General features: G+C 42.5%; 1 protein-coding gene across 2 annotated transcripts in view; it reads left to right on the top strand.

Annotated features, from left to right (window-relative positions):
• The first annotated feature begins 2,154 nt into the window (after nt 1–2,154).
• CHM (CHM Rab escort protein) overlaps nt 2,155–11,776 on the top strand; it is a 55,686-nt gene continuing 46,064 nt past the window's right edge. For both annotated transcript variants that reach the window (XM_032702032.1, XM_032702031.1), the window contains exon 1: nt 2,155–2,241. In XM_032702032.1, the coding sequence (XP_032557923.1) occupies nt 2,193–2,241 (49 nt within the window). In that variant the 5' untranslated portion in view covers nt 2,155–2,192. The remainder of the gene's footprint in view (nt 2,242–11,776) is intronic.

Genomic DNA, 11,776 nt, shown 5'->3' with positions numbered 1-11,776 from the left:
ATTGCACTGATTGCATCTTATGAATGAAGCTCACAGGAACTCACAGCACCAAACAACAGCATTCTGTGGTGGGATAAATACTTAAGCACTTGAGAAACAGTAAGACATTGACAGTGAAATAGCTCTGCTCCAGCGCAGTCCTGGAGTTATGTTAAACAATAACAAAAGGGTTTCACCATGATGTTATATTTTCATGAGTGTGCCCTCCCTCAGCAGGAAAAGGATGTGCAGGGGGAATTTGTCTTATCTGATCCAACCAATATAGTGATGCTTTGTTCCTCAACACAAGACATTTAGGTCAGGATGATCCAGCCCTGTGAGAATTCTGGAGCTAAATTTCCGTGCTGCATGTTGAAAAGTAGAAATGACAGCTCCATTCACATTATTGCAGAATGGAAGTCTGAATCAAAATCTCTGTGGGGTGATTGAAAGCATAAATATAAGAAATATAAGACTTGATCTTACTCCTATCTGAATTAATAACTACTCATTTCCTCTGTTATACATTTCTCAGTGTAGTAATGAAGCACTGATGTTTAAATCTATATATTTTTTGTCCTTCTGTTGTTTGGTGTTTCCTGCTAGACCAATTTCTGTGCTGACTCTGCTCTAGCAGGTCTGGCAGTACCGTGGGGGTAAAGGTGGGCTCTGGTTTCCATTAGTCACTTTATACTATTTTCACTATTCTTTTGCTATGTGAACAAGGAGCTTGTAATAAGGTGTTAACAGGCTGCTAGCTGGTTTATTGTTATTATTGATTTAAGGTGTTAAGACTTTAATATAATCATACACAATGAATAACATCAAGAGATTAGTTTAAAGCCATATAAGCCATTAAATGCAAAATAAAAAGCAAAACTTTCCAGAAATTTCCCGAGTATTCTGGCACAGGTGTTCTGCCTACGTTGCTGTATCTGGGTTTTTCAAATATTTGGTTTTATACTTGCTGTTCTTTCACTCAGACTGGTAATACAGGAGGAGTTACTCTGGACCAGTAGATCCTGGATTTCATTCAAGATTCCAACTTCTTTTCTTTGTAAGGTGCAGGAGGAGGCAAAGTGTTACTTTGGGCTTTAGAGGGAAATTAAAAATGAGTTAATTGATGCGTTGAGAAAAACAGAGAGGGTTTTGCACACAGAGAACATAATACAATCAAACATACAGTATGGCTGTTAATTAACAAAAAAGGGCATTAGATTAATGATTCACTTTCTAACTTAATGCACTTACACTAATAACTTAATGCACTTTTTAAATCTGCAGTTGACATGGTGGCTAAAGGAAAAAAATTATTGCAGTTGGGGAGTAAGGGAACTTTTTAAAATAATTAGGGAAGTACTTTCTTGGATATATTAATAAAAAGCACTAAGCAATGAGATTGAAGAAACAATAGGAATTCTTTTGGAAACAGCGCATGCAGGGGAAATAAGAAAAGTGACATCTGTTGTCTCTGAAGAACTGGTTAGCCAAGAAACTTCGGTGGAATTCACAAAATCACACGATGGTCTGGGTGAGAAGGACCTGAAAGCTCATCCAGTCCCACCCCCTGCCATGGGCAGGGGCACCTTCCACTCGCCCAGGTTGCTCCAAGTCCTGTCCAACCTGGCCTTGGACACTCCCAGGGATGGGGCAGCCACAGCTTCTCTGGGCAACCTGTGCCAGGGCCTCCCCACCCTCACAGGGAACAATTCCTTCCCGATGAAGAATTTCTTCCCAATAATCGACCCATAAATCATTAAAAAATACGTGTGTTTGCACTGAATTTTCTTGCATTTGGCCAAGCAGGGGGAATGCCGCCGTATGGCTGAATTTGCGGAGTTTACTCATGGATGCTCGGAGCTCGCGTGCCTTCACCGCCGCGTCCCACGACACTCCTGAATCCCGGGTAAAGGCTCGATCTGCGGACGAAGAGAACAGCAGAGGGGCGAGGAATGGGAGGGACGGCGTGGCCGAGGGGCTGAGAGGTGGAGGCGGCTCTGAGGGCTGGCAGGGCGCGCCCGGCGGGTCCGTGAGGGCGGTGCCGTGAGGGCGGTGCCGTGAGGGCGGTGCCGGACCACTCCCACTCCCGCTCCCTCGGGGCCCCTCCCTCGGGGCCCCTCCCTCAGGGCCGGCCCCGCCCCCGCCGCGGCCCCGGAACCCCCCCGGTGCCGGCCCCGCCCCTTCCGCCGGCGCCGCGTGACGGCGGCTCCAAGATGGCGGACAACCTGCCCTCGGAGTTCGAGGTGGTGGTGCTGGGCACCGGTACGGGACGGCACGGGACGGGCCCGGGGGGCAGCGCCCGCACGGCCCCTCGGCCGTGTCGCCGAGGGGGCGGCGGAGGGGGACGCGGGCGGAGCTGGAGGCTGAGGGGAGGCAGCGGCGTCTGGGCAGGGCGGGCTGGGGGCTCTGGGGCTGCGAGCGGCTGCCGAGGTGCCTGCGGGGACAGCTGCCGGGACAGCCGCCCTCACAGCGTCCCCGGCAATCGCAGCCCGCCCCAGGGTTGCTGATAACACGTAAGTGTCCAGATGTGTTTAGAAATAGAGATGTGGCGGAGGTGCGGGTGGGGCCGTCTCTGTGCGACCCCCGGCCCTGTGAGCGGGCACTCGCCCGTGCCCCGCACACCTGAGCCGGGGGTTCCTTCGGTGCCTCAGAAAGCCTTGTCTGACTGACTCTGCCTCCCCTGCCAGCCCTTTTTCCCGAAACACCGTCCTGCTGGGCAGGTTTGCTTTTGTGAGCCGAAAACAGCTCTGAAGAGCTAAACCCCACCTCGTTGCAGTATAGGTGGTATATGCTGATAATATATTTTTTTAATCATATCCTACAATACAAAAACTTTGATACTTAGGTTTTTTTTCCAGTCTCTATGCGTGCTTAAAAATAACAAAAATTTTTTGAGTCCTTCTCATTAAAGCATATTTTCTAATCTATGAACGATTGCACACACCTTAATTCTGAACTTCCTGCCGATTTTATATCCTGTACAAGTTCATCCTGTTCTGGTCAATAATGATGGAGACCTGGAATGTCTCACTGAAACAAACCACAGTGTAACTACTGGAGAAATTTTAAAATGCTCCTTGAGAAATAAGATTCTTGCTGCCTGTGGATTGAAATAATTTATATGTATGGAAGTAGATTTCTGTGTGTAGAACCCAGTGATAGTGGCTTGGTTCAGACTGGTCTTGATAAACCACCCACCTTCAATTCAGCATTGAGCTCTAATCTAATATTAAAATGCTCCAAATGACCACTGTTCGTAGGTCCCAAATTTACACCTGGATTTTGTTTGCCTTTGTGAAGAGCTCAGGGTGTTGATTGGAGCACAAATGGGAAGACGCTTCTAAATGTTCTTGTTTTCCATGTGACATCAGCAACTCTGTTTTTGGAGTCCACTAATCTGTCAAATTGTGTCCTTGGGATTTAAGATTTCCAGTCATTTGGAATAGAATGAGTGGGTTTCTTATTGTAATTTCAGTGTTTAGCAGGAAAAGAAAGCAATTCCTGTGCAGTGTTTGTGTAATTGCTTAAAGGATTTCTGATTTATTTATGGAGTTTCTGAGAGTTAAGAAAACATATTACCCCGCTGTTGACCATAACTCTACTAAAAATGCAAAGTTAAGGTTATTGAGCAAATGAGGAGATCCCTTCTGTGCTCTTAACCCTCTTGTATGGAGTGGAAGCCCTAAAAATGAGCCTGAAATTTTCATATGTCTACAGGTTTGTGAGTATTTTGTGTGTATGAGAAGAACAGTTAATAATGAAAAGCTAAAGTATCAAACTGTGAGGGTATAATATTAAAAATTGCATAACTTCTATGATTTTTGAGGATAATCCTTTCTTTACTGCCACGAAGTAAAGTGTTTATGTACATGATGCAGAAACTCAAAGGTTTATACAAATTATGTTAAGCTATTTAGCTGTTTTAGCCACTGGTATTCAGAGGTGACTTTTTGCCCACCTGTAGAGAGTTTTGCTGTAACCAGTCTCAGAATTCTGCATTTTAGGAATTGTTTTGTCTTTTCTCTGCATTCCCTTTTCCTCAGAACATACGTAAGTGGTGACTAACACTGTTGACTGACTGATGTTTTTAAAATCTCTGTTAAATTACTCAGTATGGAAGATTATTTGTAGTAAAACTTTCATCTGTCTTCTCTTTGGGAAGTGACTCCTGAGGGAATATCTTACCCTAGTCTTCAACTGTGTTTTGTAATGCTGTAACCAGTGCTGAGTGTACCTGTGGATATTTAATTGTCATATGAAATAACTAGAACCTTTGTTTAAATGGTATTTTTAATGCATAGTAGTAATTGCATTCTTTTCTGCATGTGTGGCCTTTTCCTGGTTTTGTAACTTGTACATCTGTTAATTTTAGTAATTAGATTGAGTGGTAAGGTTAGATTTGAATTTTATTTCAGGCTCATTTAGCTGTTTTAATGTAGGAAGCTTAATGCAAATGGAACCTCTTTTTTGTGAATTGATGCTTGTTGATTTTTATTGTCTAAAAGCCTGGAGGATCCAAGTTGGGATTTGGGAATTCAAGGTGGGCATTAGTCATGTTCAGCTAAGGGGGTTCATTATTGAAGTTGTCAAATAGGAGAATTCATAGGCAAAACATTCAGCAACACTGAATTTAGGGCAGAAGCTCCTGTAAGTGCAAAGATGTGCAGTGTGGCTCTGCCCTGTGCTGTGGTACAGGAGCATCCTTTACCTTGGGGTTTCTTCAGTTCATTGGGCTGTATTCAGTCTTGACTCCTTAAACTTGTTTCTGATGCTCCACGAGGCCTGCATGACTGCTGGGCAAGTTGGAGAGGATATGGCTCTTTAAAAGGTGTTGTATTCACAAGTTTGTCTGCCAGTAATTCTAATTTTTTTCTAAAAAGGAGTTATTTTTTATAAAAGCAGTCAGTAAATTTTCTAGTTCTATGCAATTTTCTTTCCATTCTGGTTTTCAGTGGTTATAAATAACACATGAAATGACTTTCAAGGTGGAAAGCAGGAATCCATTTTGAAATATTCTATAAAATAAAGAGTGATTTATGGTTTCATATGATTTTGGCTGAAAGCACTCGGGCTTTGCCAGGTCATCAAAGTCCTGTCAGGAGAATCTACTATTTATTGTTCGATATGCTGGGAGTGGTGTAAGTACTTTATGTTTATCTTATGTAAGTGTAGTGTTAGGAAAAATCACTTCCAGATACTAACACTATTTTTAAAATACACCTTGAAAAACTAACCTGAATATTATGGATGTGAATTTTGAAGTGAACACTGAAGGTTGATTTTAAAAAAAATAAATAATTCCTAATGTTTTTATTGTTGCAGGATATTTTTAGGATGTGCCAAAAATGTTTTTTAATACATCTTTTAGGCTGGTATTTTGGTTATGTTACTTTATATAACTGCACAATCTTCAGTTTCCATCAGCAGCTATTTAGAGTTGAAAGCTCGATGGCAAACCAGCTGAAGGTGGATATTTGTTGATGTCACTGGTCACTGTGGACTAACACAGTGGCACTGACTGGTAATGTTGATGTCTGGAAGGAGGAAATAGAGCCACGTTTTTATTATCATTTGTGAATAAGTCATTGCCTGTCCACGTGGATGTCAAACAAAATGAACACTGACTCACCGTCCTGTGCCGTGTCCCGTGTGTCCCCCTTTGGTTTTTTTAGTATTCTCCAGATGTAAACATGCCTTTGTCTTCTTTCTGAGTTTTTTTAACCTAGCTAAAATTGAAGGGTTGTGTTCTGGCCTGGTTTCCTGTCTGGATTTTGGGGTGTAGCAGAGATGCTGTGACAGCCACCTTGGAGGTCTAGGCTCCTACTGCTGCCTCAGGCAGGTTTCTTTCCCAGATCCTGTGCAATGTCCCTGGCTGCTCTTGGGAGAAAACTCATTGTTCTGTGAACCCTTTGTTGTCCTTCTCAGCCTGTTTGTGTTCTTCAGGTTTTCAGATTATATTGCTGATCTTACAAAATAAGAGATTGTTGGACTCCTGTGCACCTACTTTGAAAAATACAGAGTAGGTCATCTGCATATCAAGGTGACAAACTCCTTTAGAAAAAGGCTCAGCAAAGTTGTGGCTGAATCAGGAGCACTTGAAAAGACACATTTGTCTGTTCCACTAGGAAATGTCATTCCTTTCCTAAATAACATTTATTTGTACCAACTGTCAGAGTCCATGGTTTGCATTGCCAGGTTCCCCTGATGGGATACAGATAACTATATGGAATTACAGTGTAGGAGAAGAAACTCTTTACTTGAGGCTCCTTCCTTGACCAGTTATGATTTTTCACTTGTCTCAGTGGATTGACATTTCTATACCATATTCTGTAATGTAGAAATATTTTCTGATAGTGTTCTGCAATATGAGCACATATTAAAATTAATCAAACCTAATATTCAAATTTAATTAACTATCTTTAACTTGTTATATACAATAAATATTTTAATTTCCAATTAAATTATGAAATGCCTTTAAAGTTCCATTTATACCAAAAACACACCATGAAGATGGTGTGGTGAGCTCCTCCAGAGTCAGCTGCTGTTCTCTTCTTAGAAGTTCAGATGCAAGCAAAATTTATTGCAGCTGGTCAACTGTCTGACTCCAGAAGATTGTTTTGAAATTGTCTGTGTTCCAGCATTTTTAATATATTTTCCTTCAACTTTTATGTTATGAAAGAGCCACATGTGATTTATTTAGTAGATACAGTAAAGCAAATTAAACATTTAAGCCTTTTCAAGATGAATCTCATGTAATTCAGTAAAAACTTATCAGCTGGATGACTGGGAAATAGTTTGCAGTGAACAGCTTAAGGAACCAAGATACTTCCACACACATGAAGCTGTTTATAAATTGCTCAGGGCAGTGACTGTGTCCATTTAAAGGCAGTGCATCACTAGAGCATCATGTACAGCTGCTGAGCAGGAGGCACAGTGTGTAAGCCCAAAATTAATTTTTGATTACACAGAGGTGAGTTATAACTTTGAATTATTTTGTAACACTTTTTAAAATTAATTGGCTTTTAAAGCTGAAGAAAAAAGTTCTGTAGCTCAGCAGTTATCTCAAATTTGAATTTTGCTGTGTTGAAACTAAAAGTAGAATTGGTTTTTTGGTAACTAAATAATGTGTAACCAGTTCCTCTATTTCTTTTTTACTTCTACAACACTATTCTTGAAAGTGAAAGTGCAGTTGATTTTGCTTCATAGGGAAGCTCCAAAAATTCATGTAATGGAGATTATCTTGGTCAGAGGCTGCTGGAAACAGCCAGATGCAGAATTGAAGGTCAGCTTGCAGCAGCCACCTCTGTGAGATTTATTTGGATTCATGTGCCTGTTCGTTTCCAGGAAGGTGTGATGGAGACAGTGCTCAGGCAGTGGCAGTGAGAGGGGGCTGAGGGCACTGTGCTCTTCATCAGAGGGTTGTCCTGACCCCGTGGTTGTGCTCTGGGCTTGCTGGGTGCCTTCCCCCCGTGCTGCAGCTGGTTCTGGTGCAGCCCTGGAGTCTTTCACAGCAGCTCCCAGTGCCTTCCACACAAAAACTGGTCCTACAGACCTGATGTGGCCATGCCACAGTGTTTGTTAATCCAATTAGAGCCAGTGTGGTATGATTCAATCTGCTTGCCACTCTTTTTCTTTCCAAACAAGAAGTCCAAACACAGGAGGGCAGGTGTGTAGTCAGCCTTGCTCCTGGACCAGTACTGGGGACTCCAGTTGGTTCACTTTGACTTTGCACTCGTGTTTCAGTGAGGCACCAAATGCATCACCTGCTGGATGGGTATCAAGTACTGCCTGTGAAATTCTACCTGTTAGAACATGGTAGCAATCTAGGGATCACTAATGAGTAAAATCACTCATTTTATGTTTATATCTGTGTGCAGATGCAATGTCCAACCTCACTGAAATTTTAAATTACTGTTTCCCTGGCAAGGCCAGAGAGGCTAATTTAATAACTGCATCTGATAAATGAGGGTTAGTAAGTGGAGGAAGAAGGCAGTGGCTTTAAGGAATGATGATAGAGATTCCAACTGGCACTAACCAGTCCTCCTTCTTGAAGGAAAACTCTTTATCTTTCTTTTTCTAGTAAGAGAAATGAAGTGCATGACAATCTGACCTAATGCAAATATTTCACATGTAAGCATTCTAAAGTGGGATATGAAAGGGCCAGGAAACACAGAAACTATATAAACATTTCTTGGTAGCAAGCACTGCTATTTCTGAGTTGATTCTGCCTCAAATACGAAAAACTTCTGAGTCAGCACATTAAATGATACAAGTATTGTATGGACTCCTTATTCCTCCACATAAATCCCTTTTATGCTGCCAGATGTTTATGTATAACACACTGAAATCTGGATCTGGTGCTGCTTTCTTGTGGTTGGATCATGCAATTCCTACTCAGACTTCTTATTTCCTGCTAATACCATTGCAAATCTAAAAATTGTCTGGATTTGAACCTTATTTGAGGAAATGTTCTTTTGCAGTAGCCCTTTTCATTTCAGATAGAGTGAAATGTGTGCTGTGCTTCACAGTAAGGAGTATGCACAATAACTTGGTAGAAACATATTGGTTATTACTAATTGTAGCAGAAGGCAATGATGATTCAGTAATTTGATTACTGATTTTGATAGCAGTACAATCTTAGAATTCTTTTGTAGTAATCTAAAAGGAGATGTAGATTGTCATTTAGATCTTGTTGTTCTTAGTGATGCAAGTTCCTGGATCCAAATCATTACTCAACTGCCTGTTGAAACACTTCATGAGTGGTACAGGTTATAGTGCTAAATTCTGCATCCCTTGAGATGACCAAACCAGCAGATGCCTGTTCCCCAAGAAGGATAAGTGGCAGGAAGTGTTAGAATAACCCTCAGGAGGAAAACAGCCTGGAGATGCCCAGCTTTATTTACTCATTAGGCATAAGGGAAACTTCAGAATCTGGACTCTGCTCTGCCCTGTAGCGAGGGTCTGAACACATTTCAAAAGCTGGATATAATCCAGCTTAGGGTTTTTGACAAATCAAAGTCCAGAATAGAAAGCTGTTTCCAAGTAGGAACAATTCATAAAAAGATGGTAATATTTCTCTGTTATTGGATCATCTGGAGAGGACCTATCTTGCACCAGTCTGTGAGCATCCACTAGGAGACAGTTCAGCTTCCCGTGCTGCCATTACATAAATGAGCATTTCTGTGAGGAGGCTTTTCCTATTTAGTTTTATCCTAGATAGAGAAGGACTATCTGTACCTATATGATGATGGTGTGTTTACCAGAACATTCTTTCTTGGAAAAGGCTTTTGTCCAGTAGCCATCCTGCAGTCCAGATCCCACGTGGGAGTAACTGGCACTTGACAAAGCTGCCTCTTTCCTGTGTGCCTTTGTTTCTGTTGGAGAAGAGAATTCAGAAACTGGTGCCGCAGCACAGTCTTATTTCTTGGCTTTACTGAGGTTTTGTCACAGAACAATTGGTGTCTTGCTCTCTCAGGTTGTTGGAGAGCCTCTCCAAGAGGAGGAATTCACAGGCCTTGCCTTTCAGCCTCACTCTATCCCCAGTGGGTACGTGGGGGGCCACGGGATCTGAGAAGCAAAGGGTTGGTGCAGAAAATTGATGCCAGCTTTCAAGAGCAAGGAAGCTAATTCAGGGAACAATTTCATCCAAGGTTAATGGAAGAACAGACCTCCAACACAGTATCAATTGGATCAAGCTTAAAGCAATCAGTTATGCCCTGGTAGCTATAACTCCAGCCCAGGTCAGCCAGGCAGCACTGGTGATGTTTTACAACACTTTCTCAGTGGCTTTTATCAATAAGGAAGGAGAAACAAGTTTCTCAATTCCATTTCTGGAGTAATACTCTCTGTGCCCCATTGAGGGAAAGAAAACCTTTTCCAGGAACTCCCAACAAAATAGCAGTTGTAGATTCTATTCCAGATAGTTTATAGAGGGAGTGAAATGGAACGTGTATATAAATGGGGGGCAGCTGAACGTGGAGCTGCTCTCCCATGATCAGTGTGTGCAGCCAGGGTCTCCTGGCAGTTCTGAGGGGTGTGCTGCAGTGGAGTATTTTCTCCTTGTTCACAGTGCTCTGTGTTTTGAGTTCTTGCTTCCAAAAAATTCAACTCTAAAGGTTATTGGCCTTTCTAGGCTGCGAAACAAATGCCCAAGGAACTGGTGTGATTGTTCATCCCTCTTTCTACTCCCAGAGGTTAATTGTCAGCCTTCACTGCTGTGGAGTTTTGCAATGCAAAACTATTGTCACTTTTTCTGCTTTATCAATTCAGAAAAGGATTTTCTCCATCAAAATAGTATTCATTAAGCCAGAAAATTTGAAGGGAAGTTGTAGCTGTTTTCCTGGGAAATTTGTCATGCCTGTCCTAAAACCTCCATTGTGTTGAACCAAGCATTTATGCTTTTGGACACCACCGTGGAACTGCTCTCCCAAAAACTGACCCTTTGCTTGATGTAGAAGGAGGTCAGGAGTGGCAGAAGATCAGGGCCCAGAGGTTGAACCTCTTTATTTTGATGTCTGTGTTTGCCTTTGCTGGCTTAAAGGATTTGTGAAACTGTGGTCTAGTGTCTCTGAGTCCCACGAGATGTTTCCTAGACTGCATTTCAGGTTCTAGCATTAATAAAGGTTAGCTTAGCCATTTAAAATTATTTATTTGTGTCTCTGTGAGGGCTAAATTGTGCTTAATATCCCATTAAAGTCTAACAGCTTCTTACTCTAAGTAAGTGAAAACTGCTGCCTTACAAGTAGTAGGGAATTATTCAGTAACCTTTAACTATTGGGTTGTGTTTTAAATGAATCATCACATTGGTAACGTCAGGATTTATTTGTATGTGAAATCAGTATTCCTTCTGAGGAAATTGACAGCTGGAATAGGCCTGGAATTCTGCCAGAGATGATGTTTGTCATGAAGCAAGCCAAAAAAGACTGTGCTCTCCCACGCCTGATTTTTCCTCTTGCAGTTCTGTCTCTGCAGTTGCACTGGAGCAGCTGCTCCTGGCGCTGCTGTAAATCAGATCAGCCACAACTCCTTTCACTTTGTTTAATCTCATCCCTTAATTGAAGACGTGGCCTAAGTGTCTCCTAATACCAGCCCCTCAGAGTTTTAATCTCTGTTACTGAATTACCTGCTTAAACAGCCAAAAAGAGATTCCAGTGGAGTTAGTGCCGTGCAGCTCCTCGGCCCCTGAGCTGTCCTGCAGCTCCTCAGCCCCTGAGCTGTCCTGCAGCTCCTCAGCCCCTGAGCTGTCCTGCAGCTCCTCAGCCCCTGAGCTGTCCTGCAGCTCCTCAGCCCCTGAGCTGTCCTGCAGCTCCTCAGCCCCTGAGCTGTCCTGCAGCTCCTCAGCCCACGAGCTGTCCTGCTTTCCTGAATGTGCTCAGAGATCCCAGTCATCCAGCTGGGCCTGGGAAATCTGCTGAGTGGGAACAGGCATTACAGAACAGCCTCATTTCTTTATTAGACTTCCAAAGGGGTTCCTGTGCCACCCCAAGCATGTATTGCTGGTAGAGGAATATCACTAACCTTTTGGTGTGCTTTTTTACTATGTAATTTTCTCTAAGTGTAGTGAAGACATACTGATTTGACACAGTATAATTGCATGACATGGGAGATTTCTATAGGGATATCACTTTAAGGACAACCACAGTCTTTATGTCAGACACTTGGAAGTGAACAAAAATACACAAAAATGCCCTCAGGTAATACCTGTCTGCATCAGGAGGGATGCAGTTACAGAACATCCCACTAGAATTTGGGTATCAGTGTGCTGGCAAGTGCTCAATCTGTTTATGATCACAAGGTT

Source organism: Chiroxiphia lanceolata, chromosome 14 (genome assembly GCF_009829145.1).
Source record: "Chiroxiphia lanceolata isolate bChiLan1 chromosome 14, bChiLan1.pri, whole genome shotgun sequence".
Lineage (NCBI taxonomy): Eukaryota > Metazoa > Chordata > Aves > Passeriformes > Pipridae > Chiroxiphia > Chiroxiphia lanceolata.
Note: the sequence above shows the minus strand (reverse complement) of the source record. Positions and strands in the feature narration are given on the sequence as shown.